The sequence below is a fragment of the Trematomus bernacchii genome, unplaced genomic scaffold, assembly GCF_902827165.1.
Source record: "Trematomus bernacchii unplaced genomic scaffold, fTreBer1.1, whole genome shotgun sequence".
In the NCBI taxonomy this organism is placed as follows: domain Eukaryota; kingdom Metazoa; phylum Chordata; class Actinopteri; order Perciformes; family Nototheniidae; genus Trematomus; species Trematomus bernacchii.
Window position 1 is genome coordinate 2994175 of NW_022987477.1, and position 25408 is coordinate 3019582.

General features: G+C 43.0%; 3 protein-coding genes across 4 annotated transcripts; all 3 read right to left on the bottom strand.

Annotated features, from left to right (window-relative positions):
* Positions 1-405: 405 nt before the first annotated feature.
* spata13 (spermatogenesis associated 13) lies at positions 406-16431 on the bottom strand. Its single transcript, XM_034147187.1, has 13 exons — positions 15978-16431; positions 8841-10367; positions 5298-5738; positions 4647-4791; positions 4327-4454; positions 3932-4111; positions 3244-3423; positions 2811-2990; positions 2494-2726; positions 2153-2282; positions 1366-1741; positions 1150-1224; positions 406-1052 (listed from the first exon to the last, which is right to left on the bottom strand). Exons 1-13 carry the CDS (start codon positions 15984-15986, stop codon positions 871-873), a joined length of 3786 nt encoding a protein of 1261 aa, XP_034003078.1. The 5' UTR covers positions 15987-16431; the 3' UTR covers positions 406-870.
* Positions 16432-16891: 460 nt separating this feature from the next.
* Positions 16892-19979, bottom strand: c1qtnf9 (C1q and TNF related 9). 2 transcript variants are annotated; one of them, XM_034145491.1, is made up of 4 exons: positions 19762-19979; positions 18643-18776; positions 18076-18138; positions 16892-17892 (listed from the first exon to the last, which is right to left on the bottom strand). In XM_034145491.1, the coding sequence occupies exons 1-4, from the start codon at positions 19770-19772 to the stop codon at positions 17123-17125; spliced, it is 978 nt and encodes a 325-aa protein (XP_034001382.1). In that variant the 5' UTR covers positions 19773-19979; the 3' UTR covers positions 16892-17122. The 2 variants fall into 2 exon arrangements, with proteins under 2 accessions (XP_034001382.1, XP_034001373.1); XM_034145482.1 differs by lacking the exon at positions 19762-19979 and having other exon boundaries at positions 18643-19030.
* A 2-nt stretch (positions 19980-19981) lies between these two features.
* Positions 19982-23943, bottom strand: tagln3b (transgelin 3b). Its single transcript, XM_034145506.1, has 5 exons — positions 23698-23943; positions 22078-22296; positions 21236-21410; positions 21013-21115; positions 19982-20922 (listed from the first exon to the last, which is right to left on the bottom strand). The coding sequence occupies exons 2-5, from the start codon at positions 22255-22257 to the stop codon at positions 20781-20783; spliced, it is 600 nt and encodes a 199-aa protein (XP_034001397.1). The 5' UTR covers positions 22258-22296; positions 23698-23943; the 3' UTR covers positions 19982-20780.
* Between the last annotated feature and the right edge of the window lie 1465 nt (positions 23944-25408).

A 25408-nucleotide genomic window follows, 5' to 3' on the forward strand; every position in this document is an offset into this window, starting at 1 on the left:
CCTTATCTTCCAACCATTTGGACGCAAACTTGCATTTCCCCATAACGATGTTGTTTAACAACCGGCGTAAACGGACCTTCGCGCGCTATCAAGCTGTGAGCGAGCGATGTCCTGTTCAGATGACGTCCAAGCCAACGGCATGCCATACATAAACTACACAGAATCACACTACACACCTACGCAATGATTACATTCAGGCACACTGTAGAATACAACCTCTTTGGACAATTTATATACTTATTGAAAACAAGCTACAAAATGTAATACCTTGGAAAATGCCGTTTCATACTTTTTAATGGCCTTAATTTTCGCTAAATTGATTTATCAACTTTTAATACTTTAAGACCCCGTGGACACCCTGGGGAGCAAACAGAATTATCTTAAAGTTACATCATTCTTGTTAGGTATGTTTGTACAAGAGTTTTATTTACAGTGTTAACAAGGTAGTGGACTGTGTCAGTTCATTTATCCTCTGGCTGTGCTCAGAGTTGACAGACTCGACGCAAAAAAAAAAGGGTCCAGCCTCTGAAATAACGTACGACAACGTAAAGGCAAAATATACACTTTGTCATAATCAACAAACAATATCTTTCAGTTGGAATTAATAGGACAAAAAGGGTGGGATTCACTCTTTAACACCGGCAAAATGGACTGAGTCGGTATTTTAATACTCTTGTCAATCCCCTTCCAAGTTGTAGGCACTGAACGCCACGATGCAACAAAAACAAACACAAAGAAAGACACAAGAGGCACAAAAAACACAAATTGACATTCACAGAAAAATACAGGAAAAAATAAAGTGTTCTTTGAGTCTTCTGGACGTTGTGATGTCTGCACATGCACAGGGAGGAACAAATAGGGAGCAAAGTCTCATTTCTTGAAAAAGGTGTTGCGGGTGATATTGTACAACAGATGGTAAGGCTTTCGTTTCGGGGGCTCGGCCAATGAGAAGACCTGCTGCTGAGGCACGCTGGTGGGTATGGTGATGTGACGCTGGTGGAGCGGGTGCAGGTTCGGGTGGTGTGTGGGGACGGAGCCAGAGTAACCAATGGCTGAAAAAAGGTAAACAAGTGAAGCAACAAAACATTAGCAATTCAACTTTAAGTGAATATAAAAAACATGAGACATTTAAATGATGCAAGGCTTTACTTTTGCTCTTCTTCTGTTTGGCTCTTCTGGCATTAACAATGGCCTGTTTTCTTTGCTCTTCACTGATCTCCATTCCTGCAAAGAAACAGACACACAATAATGCCAACATATTTCCAAACACCCCCCTTCAACCAACAATCTGTTCCCTTTTTATTTGACATTACACCCACAGTGGCCCTTTTGCGTCCTGAATGAAAGGAATTCCTCAGCACTCACCCATCTCCTGGTCCTCCTTCACTCTGTATCGCTCCTTGGCAAAGGCCTGTAACCACCTCTGCTTGTCCTCGGCCTTCCTGCAGCACAGCACGCACACAAACTCCAGGGTGTTGGCGTTGCGCAGGCGCAGAGCGTTCTTCAGGGTCAGGCCCAGGTCCAGGTCCCTCCCGTCGGCCATGTCCAACACCTCGGTCTGGTCCATATCCAGCTGCCCCCGGTAGTGGAGCAGGTCTCTGCGCAGGACGTCTTTCTTACAGAACACCAGCTGGTGGTCGAACAGGAAGAAGCTGCGCTGCTGCATTTTGCCCTGTCGGACGCCTCGAGTCAGCTCACCAGAGTGGATCAGCTCTGAGCTGCGTTCAAGCACATCAGGCCCCTGCAGCGACACGTTTACAAGTCAAAAGATATATACAATGTGTAAAACAGGGTTTAAGTGAAAGGTATAAACCCCTTGAGATGAACCATCTTGTTTTCAAGGGGGTCCTAACATATATAACAAACAGCAAGACAGTACAAATAAATCAAAAACTGAAAAAACTAAATGAGAAAACCATGAGGCCATGAACAAATACATTTGCCCAGCAATAAAATAAAATAAACATAGTGTTTTGTGCGTGACACATCATCAATAGCATGTACAATTAACAGCAAAATAAGAAACATGACTGAAAAAGGGCAAAATGTACTGCTACAATAACCCACTTATATTATTCCAGTCTGAAGGAGCTTTGAACATAAATGAGGGTAAAAAGAGTTGACAGAACATATAGGCTAGTTTGACCCTCACCTCCCAGTTTTGAATGGCCACCTGCCAGTGAGCGATGGTGTCCACACTCTCCAGCCGTCTCTTCCTCTCATTGATCAGACTCGCCACGTTCTTCATAGCCTCGTACGCTTTGCTCACTCCGCTGAAGTCACTGCAATACATCAGAGGCACAATAGGCATAAGGTCCACTTTACACACACATGAGACATCTCCATTCAAACTAACACACTGCATCAATCTCAATCAGGACAACCATTGTCAATTATTTATTTAAAAATGTGGACAAATGATGGGTGATGCTTTGCTATACACATACTGCACATAGCATGTATTAGCAGACTAAACAATGACATTGTGAGTACCTGTGGTCTTTGGGGGTGTACTTCAGCAGTTCTCCCAGCTGCAGGGGGTATTTACAGATCTTCTGGACGGGCGTGAGCAGGAACCCTGCGATGGAAATGTCTATCATCTGCTGGAGGAGCCGACAGGCCTCAAAGAAATGTTTGTATTTTCCCGACTTCATGAGGCGGTGCAGCTCAGCACTGGCTGCTGGGTGAGTGTTACAGTAGTCCGAGTAGATAGAGAAGCCCTCGTCCTAAGGACAAAAGATAAACAATGAATAAAGATTAAGTTCAGGAATATAAACTAGTGATTAAGTAAACTAGGGAAGGTTTTGTACCTGCAAGAGAAAGCAAGAGCCTATTTCACTGAGATGCGGTTGGTCTTTGTTGTATTTCTTCTCCAGGTCTTTGAGAAACTGCCTCTGAAACCGGTAGATGTCTTCTATGTTGCTGAAGATGGTCTTCAACTGCAGCTCAGTGAACATGTCTGGGTGTTTACGGCACTGACGGATGTAACCCTGGAGAAAAAAAAGCATGTTTACTTCACTGACAGAGGGAATAAAAAAAAGTTCAAACACTGGTCAACAGGAGGTGCTAACCTGTAAAGTCAGTCCTGAAATACAAATCTATCTTATTGTATATTACTACAGAAAAGGTGACATTTGTTCAAATGAATGACTGCTAAAGAGCACAAAATCGTGTATTGATAACATAAAAAGAATAAGTATTAGAGCTGGAGCAGCCCTAGATGTAAAATATGGAAACCTGTACCTCACAGATGTCTTTCAGGTGCTTGATGTAGATGCGTTCTGTGTTCATGATTTCCTGAACCACATTGGTTCTCATCTGCTCTTTGTGCTGAGCGCTGTGTGTGTCTCTGGGAGTTGGATCTTCTTGGTCCGCTACGCTCTCCACACTTTCTGCACTCGAGTCCTCCTGGTTCACTCGCACCTGAAACACATCCACCACACACAATGAGCAGCTTTCAAATCACAATGAAGTCCTCAGAGCCAACTTCAACACCACACATGTCAAACAAATATATATATAATCTTGTGTTGAATTATGTTAACTAAAGATTGCAGTTAAGAAAAATAATCATTACAAAAGAGAAAAAAACTACTTTCATACAAAAAACCTCTACGTCACTATGGTAACAATGTGTGCAAGATTAACCAGCTCTTGTTCAGCCAATTTGATTCAGCTACAAGCAATTACACAGCAGACGGCCATCTCCCAATCAAATAACCTCACCTTGGTAACCACAGCCTGCCTAATTAAGACTCAACTGTCAATCAGTGCTGGTCGCCACAGAAACCAGCTGAACCTCTGAGGTTTGAACCCCAACGCACACACTGTTGTTTGAGGTTTGTTTGGAGCTCAGCCAGTTTGCTAAGTCTTTTCTGTGCTTCTGGAGAGCAAACATGCGTTGGACACACGGGTCAGGAAGTCCACTTACCCTCACAAAGCTGGAGGGGAACCAGGCCTCCCTGTCGGCCCCCCTGCCCCACCACCAGTCCTTATGCGAGGCATCCAGGACACGGATAACATCTCCAGCCTTAAAGGCCAGCTCCTGCTCCTCCATGGTCACATGGTCCCAGAGAGCCTCAGCATACACCGTGTGGCCAGAGCTTATCCACTGTAGCACACACACACACACAGATAAGATAAATACACAATTACATGCAGGCTAGGCCCTTGTCTAACATGGAGGATTATGTCTAGACTTGGACACTGCAGCCAAACATCTTGAAAACATTTTTCATAAGGCTCTTCACGCATACAACAGGATAAATATGGCAGAATATTTTTGATGAGTGTTGCAACATGACAAGTTGTCCTCATCAACCTCACCTCGTTGAGAACGGAGAGCTCCACCCCTGGCTGGAGGTAGGGCGTGAAATCATTGAGCTCATCATAGCTGCCTTCCTCCTCCTCACTCACGCTGTCATCGAGCGTCGCAGAACTCTCAGTCACACCAACTGCAACACACACACAGGTTTAATTAAAAACAAACCTCATGGAGCTGAAAACATTCCGATTTAAATAGTTTAGAAAACAAGCCACAGATGCACCCCCACACCAATGTCTTCCTCCAGCACACTTATTGACATTCCCCGCCCCAGCTTTCCCACAGACTGAAATGTGTGATCAACAACAAAAACAGCTCTCACCGCTGAGCATTCTGTGGAGCTTACGCCGTCCAACGCGGTCCAGTCCGATGGGGGTGCTCTGGGAGAGGGTGGAGGGGCGAAACCTTGCAGACACCGCTTTGTAGGGGGGCACCTGGTGGGAGGGGATGGGCGGCCGCGACCGAGGCTGCAGAGGAGACACGGGGAAACATCCTGGGATTCAGGGAGAGCTCACTTTCTCAGGCTTTCACCGATAAACTGACTCAATCGTCACGTAGAAGTAGATCCTGTGACTAACAGATCACCCCCTTAAACAAGACCTCGAACAATGTTTTGGACTATCATTTTGTTCTGTGATAACAGTCAGGAGAAAGAGATACTGAGCTTATGGGATGCATTGAGTCCTTGTCTTTTCGTAAAGCTTGATTAATGTTATTATTTATATTTTTTAAGAATGTGTAAATATTTTTTTCAAACAGGAGTGTATGTCTATATTTTTTAATTGAAATAATATATTATAAACAATTCTAAATAATATATATAGTATGAATTATAAAGACTGAAGTCAACCTTGATTCATCACTTTATCCATCCACATTTCAACCTTATAAACAGTGGATGGGATTTTAACAAAATACTTATTTTCTTTTTTTAAATGTGAGTTTCTATTTGATTTGAACTCTGAAGGCTTACAGCAGGAAGGCGGTCCTTCTCCTCAGCATCAGCAGAGAACATATCCCCAACTCCGATCATTGAGATCGGACGCTGCTTCACGCCTTCTCTGTTCATGCTGCAGCTGTCTGGGATTTCTCCATTTCCACATGCACCGCCACTGCAGTCTTCATGCGACGATGCATTTGTTGTCCTTTCTTCAGCAGACAGTTCTGCCACTTCCTCTGGAATAAAGTGCTTCCTGGAAAGGAGCTGCCCGTAGTCGGAGATGGGCCGAGGTCTCGTGCGTCCACTCCTTCGTCTGGGCTTGACGGAGGATGTTTCCGTTGAAGGGTCTGTGGGCGTTGTGGGCGATGTGGGAGACTCTGAGAGACATGTCGAAGAGAGAGGAGAGCTGCTGCTGGTTGGAGATACATCCTCTGTTGGGAGAAATGCTTCTGGGCCTTGTTGGTCTGATGATGCCTAGGGATCAAAAGCAAAAACTCAGTAAGGGCTGTTATTGATTTCCCTCTGTACAATCATCTGCAATGCACAACATTGTAGCTGTGTAGAACATCTGTTAATGAGAAACAGAGCAAAATAGCACCACACGTGATACACTAATAGTCTCTGTTGAGTCTCAAAGCAGAACCGCAAGAAACATTTCCAGTGACTTTTATCAGGACTCTCATGAAATCCTTTATTATCATGAGAAAGTATTCCAGTTCACACAGTGATATGCTCCACAACACAATACACCACTTTGCTTATCACGTTCAAACAAGAACTGCATCAGAAATTCCCAAAATACTCCTCAATTAAATACTATCTCTGTATACTCATTGGTCAAATATTGGCTAATTATCACATGAAAATGATTGTGAAGTTCGTTAGTCAGCGATATCAACCTCACCTCTCGGTCTGGGTCCGGTCCCCGGCATATACACTGGAAAGGCACACAGTGGACAAGCACCATCGTCAAACAAACACAAAGGCCTGTGTCCTCGAGGCCAAGTCCCTACTGCTTTTTTTTATATCCCAGTCAAATCCACTTGATTTCTAAAGTCAGCAATCAGGATTTATCCGGTACATCTTAAAGAGCAATATCCTACATCTCAGACAGAAACATATTTCACTATAAAGTGTTTATGGTCCTGTTTCTGGCGCTCTTAGCTGTCGAAGGCCCGGCGTCCATAGCGTTGGACTTTGATCCGCCGTGCTTCAGCGAAGACGTGAGGCGGGGGCTGTACTCACTCATAGCTCCCTCCCCTCCCTCCCTCCCGCAGCAATAGGACTATGGAGCCTTTTAGCGCAAGTGCCACTAATCATAAACAAAGCCTAATCATTAACTGTGCTCCTTCTGAGTGCCAGGTGGCACAGAACAGCTGGCTTCGGCATACGACCCAGCTGCGGCAGAAGTCAGTATATCATTCACAACTGACAGGAGAAAGGGACAGTGAAGAAGGATTTATGCCTACGTCATTATTTATTTGACACCGAAGGGGACTTTGGACACACACAGAGCGCGTTATTTCAGCACATGCGCACAATACTGACGGGCACCACGTCTACATGAGAACTTATATTGCCAGAGTCAAAGTCATGACATGTCTTGAAATCCTTCGTTTCCTGAGACAAGGGTCAATGCCCTTCAACTGGGAGATTGGCATCCATTGATAATCTCGCTTTTAGATTATAATATTATATCCTCTTTGAAACTTTACAAAGAGCTTGTTATCTGATAGATTTCCAATCCTGTGTTTCAAAATCAATGATAAAGGTGTTGCTGATTAGTGGAAACATTTTGCAGTGAAGATCTTTGAGACTATGTGGATAAATATAACATCCTTAGCTTTTTCATTGTCGTTTTAAACAGAGTATCTGCGTCTCCTGTGCTAAGAATCAAGGAGAAAGAGTGGAGGAATATTGCGCAACAAAAACAATACTATCTAAGGCAGGGGTCTCCAACCTTTCTTCATCTGAGAGCTACTTTCAAAAAATGAAAGTGGCCAAGAGCTACTTGCATCACATCGCTTACATTTATTCACATAGCCCTCATCAGTTGAATTAAGCTATACTTTTGTACACGTGTGAAATTGCAATACCTAAAGCTTATCAAAAATAAGGTCCAAGAAAACGAAGATTTCTCACATATTATTATGGCCCACATAATAAGTACATCACTGAACATTCACATAAGTGTCCTTAATCACCACCTTACAAGCATTTCACTCTTTTGTTAGTGAGATGAATGGCACTGCATGCAGTCCACCATAGAGGTGTATGCTGGACCCACTTAGGTTGACTTAATAGAGTCATTTAAATGTTCATCAGTCGGTCTTGTTCTGTATTTAGATTTCATTCATGTCAGAAAAAGCTGCTTCACAAAGGTATGTAGAACAGAACCAAATAAAGCAGACATTTTCAGTGCTGCTTGGTGAATGTTCTTATAGTTTTCTGGGTCTACAAGGCTCCAGAAATGTTGTGAGTTTTGCTGAGACTTAAGCTGAACATTATTTTGGAGATCTCCACAGGATTGACACTGAACAGTTGTTCAGCCATCTTTTTCTTCTTCTTCTTCGTCTTGACATTAAATTATAAACCATAATAAATCAATTGTATAGGTCTAGCCTCCCTATATCTGTGTGTGAAAATGGTTCCATTCTCAAAAACAAAAAACTAATACTTGTGCAGTCTAGCTGCAGCTTCTAGCTACGGTCTTCTGTTAAAAAAAAGACACTGAATGTCTTGAATGTGGCATCACACACATGACTTGAGTCTGAAAACAGCAGGAGTATTTACAATAGCATTATAAAAACAAAAATAGTGCATGTGGGTGCACACTTACATTATCTGTCTTACTGTTACATAAATCCCATGAATGTATGAGATTAAGTTAGCTTCATCATATCTCAATCAGTGATTAAGTGAATAATAAAGTTTCTATCGGGTCACTATCAGCCTGTCACTCATTATTTTCAGGGAGGGGGCGGGGTTTGGAGGAACGGAGAGGAGACGGTGATCGCGGAAGCTTTCCTCCTGCCTTCACAAACTTTACACAAGTATTTATCAACTGAAAATAGCAAGAGGACATTCATACTCTGCAATCCAAGACTTGATTAAATCCACCAAAAACCTGACATGACGATAACGAGTGTTTTTCAAAAAACACAAATCCCTCCCTGTGTGTCTCTGAGGCGCAGCGACAGGGCCTGATTCAGAGCGGGTCATTCTGCTGTTGGTTCTGGACTGGTGTTGGTGGAGAAAGCAGACTGCTCCGTGTGTGATGTCGCTGTGCTGCTGTCACGTCTGTTCCTTGATCTCTGCGTCACCGACCATTTGATATTCATGTGACAGAAAAAATTCTAAAATAAAAAAACGTTATGGTCCAGCCGCGGCCGAAAAATCAATAAGCAACCTTACTACGCTATAATCGATAATCGAGCGGCGAGCTACTGAAAAGCTGCCCGCGAGCTACCGGTAGCTCGCGATCGACGTGTTGGAGAGCCCTGATCTAAGGTATGTGCCAGATTTGTATCACATCCGACCCCCGTCATGTTTACACCCAGAATTCTCCTTCCTTACCTCATGTGGGAGCATGTTGACTTCAGTCTGTTCTTGTTGTTGGCAAGAGTCTTTCACGCTGACAGGAGATGGATCACATTCTGCTTTTAAACCACTTGTTGTGGCCCCAGTCAGTGATTCATACTGAGCAGAGACACCAAGTGAAGTGTGCTCTGTTCCCTCTGGGGGCTCCACAGAAACCTGGCTGATGAGGACCTGGTGCTGTTGCAGGGACACATCGTATTCAGGCTGCAGAGGGGAGCGTTCAACAGACATGACCCGGGCTCTGACGGGCGAGGGTCGGCGCTGTCGCTCATTTGTCGTCAGGCAAGGCACACGGCGGGAGTAGTCATCGTGAAGACGTGTCAGGGGCGACAAGGGAACTTGAGAGGTGGGGCTGGGGGAGGGACTTCGCTTGCGTCGTACAGTGAGGTCGGTCTTGCTGCCTACTAGCTTCAGCATCGGCCCCTTGGTCATTGCAGGGCCCTTCCTGTGGCTGAAGTCTGATGAGGAGACGCTGCCTGACCTCAGGATGTTTTGTGTCCCGTTTGTCGTGCTGCACCCCGGGGGATCCTGAGGCGAAGTAGGTCCTGGAGACGGAGCTTTGCGTCTGAACGGCGCCTTAAATATATGAAGATTATCTGCACTTTTGCTCAGTCTGCTCAGCACTTTCACGTTAGTGTTCTCGTTTGAGTTCTTTGTTTGGACATCGACCTGTGATGTCTGATCTGGGTTCTGTGTTGTGGCTTCATTTGTGCCGTTTCCTGCTATCATCTTACTCCCCGTGTCGAGTATAGAGATACGTCCGGCTCCGTACGCTCTCCGGATACTCCTCGACAGTCGCGTGTTGCGCGTGAGTCCGTCTCCTTGATCGCTTTCTTCCTCATCTAAGTCCTCAATATCTGATTCACACTGGCTCATCATGACAAACTTTTGTCCTTCATCATTTCCATTCGAGGCCCTGTATCCCTCTGCAAACTTTAAATCATTTGTTGCATCACCTTGACCAAAGTCATTGCTGTCCACAGCTGCGCCATTAGCCATATCCTGATCCGATGGGTCGTATTCCCCATTGTGGATGACGGCCCCTCTACTCTGTATACCCTGCAGCACAGAGGAGCGGAGCTTTTTGAAGGAGTCCACAACACCCAGACCAGGAAGTCCCGACCAGGGCTGGGTGTTGCTGTCGTTGCTGTGGGTCGAGGTGAGAGGGTCAGAGGTTGGAATCTGAGGGCCCTTCCTCGGGTTGGAAAAAAGCCTCATAATCCTGGTGGAGTAAGGCTTCCCGTCAGGCTGACCTATAACAGGGTTGGACCAGGCGGAGGAGTTGATGCCGTTCAGTCTGTTCTCCTCAGGACCCGCAGTCATCGGCTGTATTTGGGCGCCACACCCCGACAGCAGATACGGGGCTGCAGTCCTGTCAGCATGACTGTGGAACGGGTATATATCGCTGAGGGGCCGGGTGCGGATCAGAGGGTCAGTTTTGGAGCTGTGGAGGCCCGGCAGAGAGTCTTCACTTGTGGACAAGACCCTGTCCTGTTGATCCTCCTGCAAAACCAAACAGAGACTCAGTTTAGAAATCCTTGCACGTTGCATGATAAAGGAAATCATAATAATACTCTTAAAAAGGCCTTTGATTATGCTTAAAGAAATAAGAGCATTCACTATTGTCTGGATACAAAAGAATGTGTGATGTCACGTCATTTATCAGCTCATATACTCTTCACGGAAACAACAACATTGATTCAGAATTAGTTCATGTTTTGCAAAAGATTAAACCTGAACCAGGCCATAGAACACTGATAGCAACCACACCAAATCCATACAGGGTTGTACAGCTGTTACTTTAGTCAATATTAATTATATTTTAGTTTTTAACACAATGGCCTTTGGTCGGTTAAAAGTACAGGTCGGAATTGTAATGGGAAATGCAAAAATGGCATCAGAACGACTGTACAGTACAGTGTCCGCTGTGTCTTTATGTGTGAGAGGAGAATAAAGGAAAGACAGTCAAACAGGAAGACAAATATCCTTCAGTGTGCACAGAGGAGCAGAAAGGCTTTCACTGGGAACACTACATGCATTTGTCCTTGGTGCTGTATTTCAATGTCCAAGGAGAGCTGAGGCCCAGGTCAGGGTAGTGTTGTGCTATGTTCAGCATTAAGTGTGTGTGTGTGTGTGTGTGTGTGTGTGTGTGTGTGTGTGTGTGTGTGTGTGTGTGTGTGTGACTGAGTGAGTGAGTGATTCAGAGCGGTGGTAAATCAAGCTGAGACTTTGAAGTGGGGCTTTGTGAGCGTGACTAAGCAATGAAACTTTCTAATCCATTGTGATTAATGCAATAAATTGCCCAGTTTTCTCCAGATTACTAAAATGAGGGGGCGAGGGATGAGGGGGGGGTTTAGGTGGTGTCAAATCAGTTCAACTCTTTAAAAACAAAGTCAATGTTTGTGTACATATAGCATTCTTACTACTGCTGTTTTTTCACAGGGTACATTTAGCATGTCATAGTAGTAAAAGCACAGGTGTTACTAATACCATTAGCAGAGGCTCTGTGCTATTCAAGTGTCCTAATGGGCCATGGCAGGGTGTCAGAGAGTCAGCATGCACAATACCAGGGCCCTGAAACTGACACAGCTAAAAGGAATTCAGGCTTAATTTATTTTATTGTTTACACACGTGCTTCACCTGCTGTGTCAAAAGGACTTAAGAAAAATAGGCACAGTGTCTCTGAAAACAAGTCACACTTCCTCCAGGTTTCTTTTATTTACTTGAAACTAATGCTTGCTGTTTGTATGTCTGATGAAGTCATATAACTGTTAATGCATGATAACCGACACAATATATTGCCACTGTTTTTCATGTATTCTACAAAAAAATGTGTCGACGGTGTTGTTTCACTTGTCTGCTGCGTACACATGCAGGGAATCGTTCCCACACCACCCGCCTGCTGCGTGTTCAGCAGCAGATGGGCTCTCTGAGTCAAACCCTCTGTGGAATCTGCTGTCACTTCAGCCCGCTCGCTCCATCACACCAAACACTTATGTAAACACAGAGCCACCGCTGCCAAGCACCGCTGCTGACAGACAGTAAACAGCCCTCGTGAACAATGTGCTGCTTTCAAAAACCATCCTGAATTGTCGTCTTGTACTTTCTCCTCCTCTGCCACTGCAAGATGACGTTGAGCAGCAACTGGAAAAATACTGGATCATTCACATCTATTTCCCAAGAAGAAAGATGGGAGATAAGGAAGGAATTTCTACCACTTGCTTTTGTTTTGAACATTCTCGTCGTGCTATCAACCTTTCTTCCCTCTGTGGTATCCTTCAACACCTTCCTGCCTTCCCTCTTCAATGTGACGCCACATGCAAGTTGCTGTCTTCTCTCATACTTGGCAGGTCTGATAGCCAGAACAAACTCAGACTTAAATGCTTTTGCTTCAACTTCGAAAACCTCTTAGAGAATTTTTTGTTTCTGTGACAATTAACTGTGCCCTTTAAAATTGGCGACGCCTTTTTAAGCCTTAGTGTTTTTCTGGTCTAGACTGAGTGCAAAAAAGCACAACAAAAAAGCTTTGCGGTGCATGGCAGACAAACTTGTTTCGCTGTTCAAATGACATCCATACCTGACAATTCCCTAGAACATAATCAACTCTGACAACTGCAGCTCCTGGATTATAAAAAGCTTTTAAGCATGCAAGATCAAATACAATGGTATTCAGCACTGCTTTCAGTCAGGGCACTATATGTCCATACTGTCCACAGGGCACTATATGTCCATACTGTCCACAGCACATTAACAGTACAGCAGTATGCAATTCTGAAAACACCTTTAATTTTGTAAATGTATTTCAAAAGTCAAGATCAAATGTGTAGCTCAGGCCTCTTTTCCTTCCCTCAAACATTTCTGAATTAATAGCAAAAAAAAGCATCCACTATATCACGCCTACAGATTTGCATATTGCAACATCTACAGATATAACTCACATTAATATCACGCCCTACTCTCTGTGAATGCAGGTCACCTTTTCTATGAACTCTCCTCTATCATCTTTGCCTGCGTACCAGGATCACTGCGGCTCTGCTGCTTCCTCCTCGATGGGAGTGGCACTCTGGGGCCCTGGTCCAGAGTTAATTAAGAGTTCAGGGAGGAGCCCCCCCCCCCCCCCCCCCCACACACAAAAACACATGGCAGCCAGCTGGAGCCAGCTTCAGATTAGACTCCCAGAGATGAGGATGAACAATCACCCCAGATGCATAAACATGTAAACAAGGGCTTAAAGAATGCACTCTGAAAAGCACAATTAGTTAGAGCATCCTTTCTCAAAGTGCACGGCCCTTCACGTCCATGTGTGTGCATGTGTACTCAAACACACGCTTAGCTGAGCAGGGAGGAAGGCACTTTAATCATTGACTCCCTTCCTGTTTGCCTAGAAACCCCAGGCCGTTATGGAAGGAGTCATAAATTCATATAGGTGACCTGCTACTCTTGGTTCAACCTTTGCAGAGGTAACCTCCCGAAGGCTAGGATCAAACTCATTAGGCCAAAATGAACTGAAATTAAAATTGAGAAACTACCAGACAGAGCAGATCAAGTTAAAGTTAACTTTGAAACTTTTTCCTTTCTCTGGCTTATCTCTGAGACAGACACAAACACCCTGCAGCAACTTGGCCATTCCTCTGTAAGCTGTCACTTTACTGGTCTTCTATTCGTCTTAAGAAATGAAAGCTGTGGAAGACATGCCTGTAGGATCTCCTTAAATGCTTGCATGCTTAAGTGTTTTAAAGATTGGTTTAATAGCTACATCTATGTGTGTGAAACTAAAGCCCCACTTTTTCTCATTACTATAAAAAGTTCACTGTATTTTGCATTCTTAATATTATCTTTCTAGCTCTGACACTTGTTATCTGTTTCCCAGCAAAGATTAAAAGAGTCAGACAGAAAGCTCTGAAGTACTGAATGAGGGAGCAGTATGTGGGAGTGTGTGTATGTGTATGTGTATGTGTATGTGTATGTGTATGTGTATGCGTATGCGTATGTGTATGCGTGTGTGTGCGTGCGTGCGTGTGTGTGTGTGTGTGTGCGTGTGTGTGTGTGTGTGTGTGTAGCCTACTCTTCTTCCATCCCAGTAATAATCTGATTAGTGGAGCTTTACCAGTCTGTGTTCAGGACTGGTTTCATCCACACATGATAGCCTAATCAGGGCGACAACTAGGCTATTCAGCTCTGACTGAGAGTGACACCCAGAGCTTGTTAGCAGCCCACCAGGACTGGACTGCACTGCACTGAGCCGCACGGCCTGTGTACACTGTGCATTTAGGGGTGAAAATTGAGAGTTAAAGGCTTAAATTAAACACATATAAGAAACATATTACCTCTTTTGTGGTCACGTGGTTTTGTAATAGATAACATGTGGATCAGGTGAGCACATATGCTACCGGTTTCCGGAGTAAAGTCTCATATTAGTTCATGACCCAGTTCCTCATTTTTTGATCTGGCAGGAAAAGTGAGATAGGGAGACAACACGCCCCTTTCTATAGAGCGTGGGAAGTACAGGTACAGGCTAAACCAGGGAGTGTCTCACACAGGCAGCCACTTACTCACCCGATCTGCTGAGGACTGTCATAGGAACAGACAGGCAGAAATCTAACACCACACAGTGCAAGTCTTACAGAGGACAAAACTCCACTGAGCCTCGTTGTCATCAGTCAACAGTGTAACCTGACAGCAAGGCAACAATTATCAAAAGGCTGATCCATCAACATTTAAACACCATGGAAGCAGAGAGATTCTCAAGATCACAAATCCACTTAAATTACACGAGGATCTGAGATGATCTTAATAACCAGTTCCCATCAATTAGTGAGATTAGAAGTAGTTTATGCTTCAGGTGGAAAAACACTTTTTTTGATAATGAATGAACACATTATTCCCTTGGCACAAACGTCCTTTACGCCCGACTCACAGCACCGGAAATAGCTGGTTAAAGTTGACAAACAACAGACACAAAGCTATATTTTATGCCTCTATTATAGAAAGTATCCTGGTGTACAATTATACAGTTGAAGTTTGGTACTGTTGTACAAAATATAGTCATTATAAATCAAAGGACTGTGACCTATGATTGAGTATTTCACGCTGACTTATCTCGACATCTCAGGTTACCTTTAGTATAAAAGTCCATCTGGGGAGCCATAAAAAGAAGATTATTGATCGTAGTAAACTGTAATGGCTGCAGACTGCTGCTAAAAGTGTAGCCAAGTTGTTAAGAATAAAGCAGAATCTGAAAACAAGGAGCTGAAGGGGATTACACTGAGGAGTTTTCTAAGCGCATAAAGAACTCAGGGCCAAACTGCTTATTTATTTCTGCATTAATTAACTTTCTTAGGCCATAAAGCTCTTTGTAGTAGGTGCCCCCCCACAACCCCTCCTTCACCAACTCCCTGCAGCCTGGCATCTCCCACATCACTATAACAACCACGGCTGTAATGCACCACAATAACCCCCTCTGGTCCCATTTCAAACAAGAACTCAAAGGGGGAAATCACCGCAACTGCAAAGTAAACCACAAGTAGTATTAAACATTTAAAGGAATTATAGTCGAAGAATAACTCAGATATTGTACCTAAAGTTAAAGTAGAAGTACCAGAGTGTAGGAATACTCTGTTACAAGTAAAAGTCCTGCAATCAAAATGTTAGTCAAGTAAAAAGGATTTGCATCTAAATACACTTAAGCACTCATTGTGCAGATTGGTCCATTTCAGACTCATATACCTGAGATGTTTTATAATTATCGATCATTAAAGTGTTATCAAAGTTGGTAAAGGTGCAACTAGTTGTAATTACTTTGTATACTGCAGGGTAGCTTGTGAATGTTACTCCAGGTGTAACTAAAGTCGTATTACAGTTTTGACTATAAGTGATGTTATTAAATACATGTAGTGGAGTAAAAGTACACAATTTAGCTCTGAGTTGTAGTGGAGTAGAAGTACAAAGTGAAAAAATAACTCCCACCAAATTGAATTTAAGTACAGTACTCTGGTAAATCTACTTAGTTACTTTACACCACTGCATTTAAAGGAGTTATAGTATCACTAGTTTTGGCTGTTTGTTAGATAAGCAGTCACTACGCAGTGATCAGATAAGACAACTTTTGCTCACCCTGCTCATAGTCGCTGATGTTGTCCTCCTGACCCTTTTTCCTCACATCAACGGAGCAGCTGTTTTTGTTGTTCAGCCATAGTGAAGTCGTTTCTCTGAGCTCCAAAGGCTTTCTGCCTCGTCCTCTCGCAAAAACATGTCGGTACAAAACACACGACCAGTCCTCTGCTCACTGCTCACCCCGCAACATATTGAGACAAACGGCTGTGACTTCTTGAACACATTGAGCTAGCAACTTAAGCTAACTCTCTGATAAACTTCTCCTTAATTGCGCAAGCTTTTGCCGCGTTTAATTTCGCTTTCCCCGACCGGCAAAACCTGATGCTAGTCATGTAAGTTGACTAAATAAATACTGAGTCATACTTTTTCTATCGAAGTTGCTCAAGAAAAGCTCATAATATCGCGGTTGAAGAAGGTCTTTCTTGGAGGCTTGAGCATCATTAATGCACTTGTTGCAGTGTTTCTAGGGGGAGGGGCTTAGCGGGGTTACGATGGTGTTAACTGGTTGACCACATAGTGACCGTTGGGCTGTGAGCCAATCATAATTAAGTATATTACACCATGACCGCAAAACCACGCCCACATTGGAACGCTGTTCATTGAAGGAAAAAAGGGGGAATGCTGCGGCTCTTTGAGATAAAAAAAGACTGCACCTTCCAGTTGGGTTTTTCACTGTCTTCCTCGTACCATTTCATTGAATCATGCCCAGAACAATTAATGGTATTTCCATTGTGCATGCCCATCCCCAAACAAACACCAGAGCAATGACGACTAAGTGAATGCTGTATTGTTACAGCAGTATTTAAACATATATCTGTGGTAGTAACTTTTGCTACAGACTACAATGACACCTCCATTGCATTTAAAGTTTGTTTGCTTTACTTCACATGCTGATACTGTCATTTCAGCAGAATTACAGGTTCAAGAACTTACAGGAACATTTATTGAATTGGTATAACACACAAAATAATCTGATTAAAAAAAATAGCAATATCCTTACAGTGTAAAGGTCCTGCATTTCAATATGTCCTTACGTAAAAGTATGGTTAAATGACTAGCATAATGTTTTCAAAGTATCAAAAACAAAATGTATTTTCTATGCTTAAAATACAATTACCAGCATTCATTAGGAAATGGTGCGCAATTTAAGCCCCAAAGATCAGGAACCCAGAGAAGGTGGTGTCATCATCTTCATCAGCAAAGAGCCCATTGTACAGCTCTCCTCCAGCCACCTGCAGCCACACCTTGTCCCCCACCTCCAGGTGCAGCACGGCGCCCCCTGCTGCCTGGTCCTCGCTGTTCTGGTAGGTATCCGTGGTGTGGATGATCTTCGCTCCGTTCTTCACCAGAGCCACCTTCACGTTCCTGGAGTAGACGGTGATGTGGTAGGTGAAGAAATAGGCCCCTGCTGCGGAGCATGTGAATCTTCCTGTTTGCAGATCGTAGTGATTCTGTGCATTGTAGATGATCTTGTCGAACCGAATGGGAGCATTAACTGATGGCAGTTTACTCGTCGCTGTGAGTCCCACGGAGAAAGCGCTTTTAGGGATAACAACTGTGTCGCCCTTCTCACCCAGTTCCCCTTTCTCGCCTCGAAGCCCTCTGTCACCTCTATATCCTATACTCCCTTTATGACCTGGGACACCGAGGTCCCCCTTAGGCCCTGACTTGCCGGGGGGGCCCAATGGTCCCAGAATGCCTCTGTCACCTCGAAGGCCGATTTCCCCCTTGGGACCCTCTGGTCCAATAGGCCCAACATTGCCTTTAGGCCCTTGAGGTCCGGGCAGCCCGAGCTCTCCCTTATTTCCTTTCAGGCCAACGGGCCCTTGGACTCCTTGAGGCCCCATTTTCCCAGGAGGCCCCCGTTCTCCATTGTCTCCCCTTTTTCCTTTGACCCCTGATGGGCCAACTGCACCTGTAAATGACAAGCACACAATGTCCTTTTATGCTCACTGTTCACTGTTGAGTAAAGCCAGATAAGAGAAATCTATATAAGAATAAATTGTGTTAAAGTAGGTGAAGATACAGTATACAGCGGGTACATTTCAATTATTTCAAAACAGGACACTTTCCAGTGTAGTTTTATGAAAATACATACCGAGTTCCCCTTTGTCTCCCTTGTGTCCATCAGTACCTGCTGCTCCCATATGGCCAACTTGTCCTTTTAGTGGGTGATTCATAAATATTTATTGTTATAGATTGTAAAGATGAAGCTTAAAGGTGGGGTAGGTAAGTTTGAGAAACCGGCTCGAGATACACTTTTTGTTATATTCCATGGAATGCTCTTAACATCCCGATAGCAATGAATATCTTAAGTGCTTTGACAAAAAATCCATAAAAAAATTTCATCTGTGGAAGCCGTAGTACTGTAAAAAGCACGACCAATCATTTTAGCCGGCCCGGCTAAAATAACTGGATGGCCTACCTGCCTGTCAGCCTTCCATGTGTGCACAAACTTATCTCGAGCTCTCATTGGTCATGTGCGCGTTTGTGTGTGTTGGAGGAGGGGCTCTGTAAGGAAGGGGCAGATTTGTTCCGGCTGTGTATTTTCAAATTCTAGCGCACTCGAGCTGGTTTCTCCAAAATTACCTACCCCACCTTTAAGACATTTTAAAATGTGAATAAAGTAAAGTTGTAAAGCAGGATTCTTCTCTTGTAAACTTACCTGGATCACCTTTGTCACCTCTGAGTCCATCTCGACCATCTCTGCCAGGTGTGCCATTGTGTCCGGGGTCCCCAGGTATCCCGGGGTGCCCACAAACACAGCCTTTATTTTGAGTTTGTTCCTGTGTAACACACCTGGCCGCCAGTAGAAGAAGCATCAGAGTGACTCTAAATCTCAGCTGCAACATTGTACCTAATGCACCTGTCTTAAAAAAAGCTAATATCCAACTATGCAAACACTTTGGAAAGGAGTTAAAGCCAGTTCATAGTCAGCCCTATATCCACATATCTTCACACTCAGGAGGAAAACAGCGGAACAACAGGCAGCGAAGACACCAACTAAAGAAAACAAAAGCTGGACAGGAACTTTGGACAACAGTGACCTCAGTCCCCAGTGCCATCCCATTGGTCAGGCTGCGTTTGTGGATTACTTATTGTGTCTGTCAGTAACATATCCCTTTCAGATGCTTCTCTAGTGTAGTTGAGGCTAATAATAAGCACACAGTGTATGTCAGGGCCACACATGCAGAAGGCCACATACTTTTACATGGGCAGCATTCTGTACAGTGAGCAAACGGGATATTAAGCACTAGGGTGACATCTCTGGCTTTGAATTGAGCAATAACAAGACATTACGAATGGACGCCATTATATTAGCAGACATTTTTAGCCAAGATTTAAAGAGCAGCATTGTGAGAAGTCACTAGATGCTAAAATGTTAATTCATGCATGCTTTTTCTCATATGTGCTTTCTGAAATGTCAACAGTCAGAAACAATTGTCCACATAAACTGGATCACTGGCATAAAAAAAATGACCTTTTGTGGTTCAGAGCCTAATGTCGCTAATGCCTTGGACAAAGGTTTATCTTAATGACAGTGCCATTTATATGTTATCTAGATTAATGGTAACCATAGAGCAGACATAAGGTCAAAGAGTTTTCGTAAGATGGTGAAAGCAATAAGAAATACATTGAAAACTACAAACACAGAACATTACAGTACAGGGTTGAAGAGTAACTTCATGGCAGTTCTGGTGGCTTTCTTTGCTGCACCCTCCACAAATGCATATCAACTATTTTATTGGTACAACAAGGGCTTTAATAACTTACTTAGGGTCACTCACAGTGCATGCCTTTTCTGGACTATCTGGTAGAAGCATCCTCAACCTAATCATTATGTCATGCTGCTGCCCCTTTATTAGATTGTGTACGGTGGAGAGAGACAGCAGGGAGGGACGCAAGGGAGGAGCTGTAACATTAAACCAAGATAGCAGAAAACACCCCCGACTTCCCAGTTATCAACATACCCAGCTTGTGTGTTTCACAGACTGACACACATATATGTTCACATCCTTTATTTTGTTCTTCAATAATCCTTCTCACAAGCCTCCAGGTATAAATATATTCAAAAATATAAACATGACAACACATAAAAGTGCACATTCAAGCAATGTCTTTACCTGGCACCAGAGATGGGGTCTTTCACACGTGTTGGCTGCTGCACATTGACTTAAAGATGTGACCGAAATAATAAATAATATGGGCATGGCTCAGAATGAAGGGAACTCATTTCTAAGTACCAGGACTCAGTCTCTGTAGTCCCATAACCAGGCACAACGTGAGGTTGATTTGGTTACAGAGGATACTGCAACAAGTCTTCAAGACAAGATAGCAGAGACGTCGTCATTCATTGAGTTCCATTAGGTTTAAGGCTAAACAATTACACAGTAAAAGATCATTTTAAAACAATGGTAAATGTATACACAAATGGAAATAAATAGCATACAGCATGCCTTAATAGTGGCTTACACTATTTCAGATGTTTATAACACTGATGGTTTGTATAGAGATTCTAATACTAAATTATTGATGAGACTAAATGGATGACTTTAAGGTTTCTCGTTAGGTAATCATTTGGACAGTAGACAAAGAGGAGGACATGTGGCACAAGCGAGGGGACTTTTAAGATCTACAGCATTTGACATTACAAGATAAAACACTAGGTTTGGGTAAGCAGCAATTCCAGGGAGATTGAGGTCGACATGGCAGGTGCTACAGAAGAAATGGAGGTTTTGGGGCTACAGCGTTTGTGGTATTAGTAGAAAAACAAGGTCTGGAAGCGGGGGTTAGCAAAGGGGTCTACATGATCTGACGGTGCTGGCCGTAGCCCGTCATCCCGGCCTGGGAAGCCCCGCGGTTACTGCCCATCTGCAGGCCGATCAAACCCTGACCCTGGCGGAGCTGCTCCTGGCTGAACTCCCGACGATACCCCTGGGCTTTCCTACACAACAGTAACAAATACAGAATGAGGCGAATGAAGCATCACAAGCATGCGAGGGAAACATTTTGAATTTCCTCTGTTTCTCTTTACCTGTTGAACCAGTCTCGGTCACCTCTGTAATGCCCGTCGTCCTTAGTGAGAGCCACGCTGCCAAGAGCCATGAGAGTTCTTTGCACGGCTGCCATGTCCTTTCCTACAGCCGGAACAAAATGATCATTCTGTCATGACGTGCATTGCAAACTGATTATCATCGGGAAAAAATATATATGACGCCAGCGGGAGATGGAATGTAAGTAATCGGAGTTCAAATCACCTTCCCAGAGGTCCACCGTCTGAAATATGTCAGTGGTCGAGACTCCATACGCTTCAGCTGCCTGCAGGAATTGAGAGATCTTCTCCATTTGTTTGAAGGCCATCTGTGTCTCTAGGATCTTCTTGATAGGCTCCTTTCCTTTCGGATACAGGCTGTTGATAAGCCTACAGAGGATCTGGAAAATAACATTGAATTAAAGTTACTAAATTAAGGGTTTTAGTTCACTCACATGGTCGTATTTGGCATGTTTAAACGCCATGAATCATATTTTTGTTAGGATTTGGCTGTTGTCATTGCCTCAAGAGACGCAGAACGTTCATTTAGTTATGAAAGCATTTCAAATTGGGAGTCATTTTCATGTTTTGTGGCTGCATTGCGTAATTGCCTGTTGAGTAACTTGCTGGTGCAGAAATTGATGTCTCTGCCTTTCTCCTCATGTTCTCTGAACATTAGTCAGCTGGAGTGTAAAGTGAGAAGATACTGCAGCATCGTGGAGGGTGCATTTTATAATTGGTTGTTAATTAAGTTTCTAAGTGGGGAGTTTTTCACAGAATGACTCAATGTGCAAAACCCTACATTTGCAAAGCAAGCACCAAAACAATTCAAACATTTAAAATCATTGTGTTTACCTTAATGGCCTATTCTTCCAGGTACCAAATATAACACATCAATAAATGCAGATGAATATTATTAACTGAGCCCATAAAGAACTGGAAGCATAAAGCCGGTTGCTAGCCTTGTTTGACTCCATAGGCTTTTCAAATCTGACAGACCACTATTATATTGTATCTTAAATAATTGAATGGCAAACTATTTTAAGCGGCGGTACTACAGCCACTCACTGTTCCATCCATCAGCCACTTCTGGAAGTTCTCCCTGCCGGGCTGCGGCCTCTCCATGTTTCCTCCGCACTGAGCCACGATCCAGTCCACCAGCCGCTGCTCCAGATCCACGTCGTACTTCTGCTCGATCTTCGCCTGCACCTCTCGGCTCAGGCCGTAGCTCGGCCCTCTGTTCGCCATAGCAGCTCTCTCGTGTGCAGTGTGGAGTGTAAAGTGGCCCTGAGGAGAATGGTACACATAAAGGTGAAAGGTGAAATATAAAAAAACATCATATTGTTCCTATATTTAACTTTTTGTAGTATATTGGTGAGTTTTTGGTGTCTGCTCTGAATCCCTGTTTAAGAGAGTTGAAACATTCTCTCTTAATAATAAATACATCTAAAGCTCATAGCAGCTTAACTGCAAACATTCTGACAAAAACATCATTATACTGATCCTATAATAAGCATTTTGGAGTATAATAGGGGGTATTAGTGACTACTTTGTACCCTGTTATGAATGAAATTGCGAGATAACTAGAATTCTTAGTTAAAATTGTTATTTGTTTACTAAAATCTAAATCTAAAGCATTAGGGCATTATCATTAACCTTCTTAATGTTTGTAAAAAAAAGGTAGGCCTACATATAAGGGGGAAATAGCAAAACTGCAAAGTATTTCTACAATAAAAAACCTAATTATAGGCTACTGTTCTTTTAAAATACATTTTGTAGTTTGTAAATGAATACTTTGTTGTGTATTAAATTGCAAAATAACTACTATTCTTATTGAAAATAGTTCTTAGAGCATTATACTAAACTATGTTTTTATTTAGGTTGTATAGTCTCTCCCTCTACAGTTTGGCAGTCCACCCACCCTGAAGTAACAAGTAGCCTACATATAATAGGCAAATAGCAAGACTGCAAAACTGTTCTCATAAAAAGCATCATTATAGGCTAGCGTCTTTTAAATACCTCCTGTAGTCTATTATTTTTATATCCTCTTTGTTTATTAAGTTGCACTATAGCATCTAAAGCATCAGAGCATTTAACCATCTTAGTGTAACACATTATCCAGGTTTTATAGTCTCTCCTCCCCAGCCCAGCATGCGCATCTCTAGAGGAAGGGTGTGGTCCATGGCTGCTGTCCCAGACAGGGACATGCCCTCTCATTGCTATGGTAACAATCAAGCCAGTTTCCGGCACGCTGTGTGCAGTGATGCTCTGCATGAGGTGAAGTATGACCTCCATGCAGACACACGATGAGAATGAAGTATCCTAAATGTATTTTCAGAAAGTTTGCCCTCTTCCAAAACACGCATTCATACATGCGTATAGCAGATCTATATTTAGCCTGTAATACAGTTTAATTAAATTACGTCAGCTCCGTAATTGCCGCATTTAAAGGTTTCACTTTTGACTTTGACTAATGTCTTCAATGCATCTGTTGTTGGACGCGAGTTACATTCAGTAAACTCAAAGCAAATCCCGACACCACGTTGCTGCGCATTATAAAAACATGTTAAAGGTAACTGCGTAAAGCTCACATACTAACTGCGACACTGAATCAGCTGATTAAACAAATATACCCACAATGTCATGCACTGAAAGCTGGTTCATTGAATAGAGGCTGCATGCACTTACTGGAGAGGGTGTCCGGTCAGTGTGTCAGATCCGCTGAGCTGTGCAGACTGAGGATGCTGAGCCTGAGCATCCATGCAGCAGAGCCGGGATCCTGTCCGGGGGGGGGCGGTCACTCTTTATATCCGAGGAGGGGTCCCTGGAGACTCCCAACACACAATGCGACGTGACACCGCTTCCGGACACTGGTCACTCACTCACTGGATAGTGCACTGTGCATGGGCAGCATTAAGTGCAAATTGGTCAAGCATCAACCCACTGTATATACCATTTAAAAATCCTTCATCATAACTGGGAGACGTGTAAAGCTATACGTGTAAAGTAACTATGTTTACTAGTAATTTACTTGAGTATTTTAAGTTGTTGCTACTTTGTACTTCTACCCTACAACAATTCAGAGGTTAATGGTGTACTTTTACTCTACTACATGTATTCATGTTCTGTTGATTGTGTTTTTTTAATATATTATTACCTAGTACTTTTTACTAGTCTACTTAGTTTTATACCCCTTTTATCTAGGCCCTTTTTGTATCTGTTTTATGTCACACTGTGGGACTGCGAGAAACTGTATTTCCAATTTTCTGTATGTATAACACATGTAGAATTTTTCACAATAAAGCTGACTTTGACTTGACTTAATACCTACTTTGCAGATTTGGATTAATGATATGAAATATTATCAACACCTATATAGTTCCACCTGGAGTAAATTCACAAGCTACCCTGCAGTATACAAAGTCATTCAAACTAGCTGCACCGTTACCAGCTTTGATAACACTTTAATGATCAATCATTATAAAACATATCATATATATTATTCTGAATCTGCACAATGACTACTTTTACTTTTGGTACTTCAACTATATTTTGATGCTAATCCTTCTGTACTTTTACTTAAGTAACATTTGCAATACAGGAATTACTTGAAACAGAGCATTCCTAGACTGTGGTATTCTACTTGAACTTAAGTACAAGATACCTCTTCCACCTCTGATAACTGGTTAACAAAGTGTTGTTAGAATAGCTGCTTTAACCGGTTAGTCTTCCTCCTGACTTATTGTTTGTTTGGCTACAGCAAACACTAAGGTTGTTACAGAATCTGTCTCTTAGTTTGTGTATTGAGAGCTAGTTCCTTCTACTTAATGTTTTTTTGTGCTTGATAAGTGTTTGGGGGTAATATATGTAAGTATGTATTATCTTAGTTAACTACACAACAAAAACCCTACTTACAAAGCACTTCCTGGTTATATCTATGGAGCAAAAATATGCTTTATGTAAAACTCAAAGCAAAAGGAGCCTTTAGTAAAACATCGCTCTCTAGAAGCTTCTCTTGCGTTATAACTGCCGTGCTTTATGCTCTCATAAATTGACGTTTGATTTTAGCTTTGACACAGAAAAATGAGTGACTACACAGCTCACCCACGAGTTAAAGGTCAGTGCTGCAGTGAAGTGGCCCCGGGAGTTAAGTGGTTGGTTGCGCCCCATTGAGCATAGTGCAGCTAGTTGCCAATTACATGTTAATAATCAACAGTCCAGTGGCTCCATTCAGCTCTCCGTGGCTAAAGGCCAGCAGGTACAGGGAGTCATGTAACAGACTGTTCTGCTAACTCAAATAAGGCTGCAGAAAACAACCCTTGATGATTTTGACTAGCTATATAGTATATTAACAAACTTGGCAAATTGTATTTTTGTGCAGTGTTTACTCCGTATATAA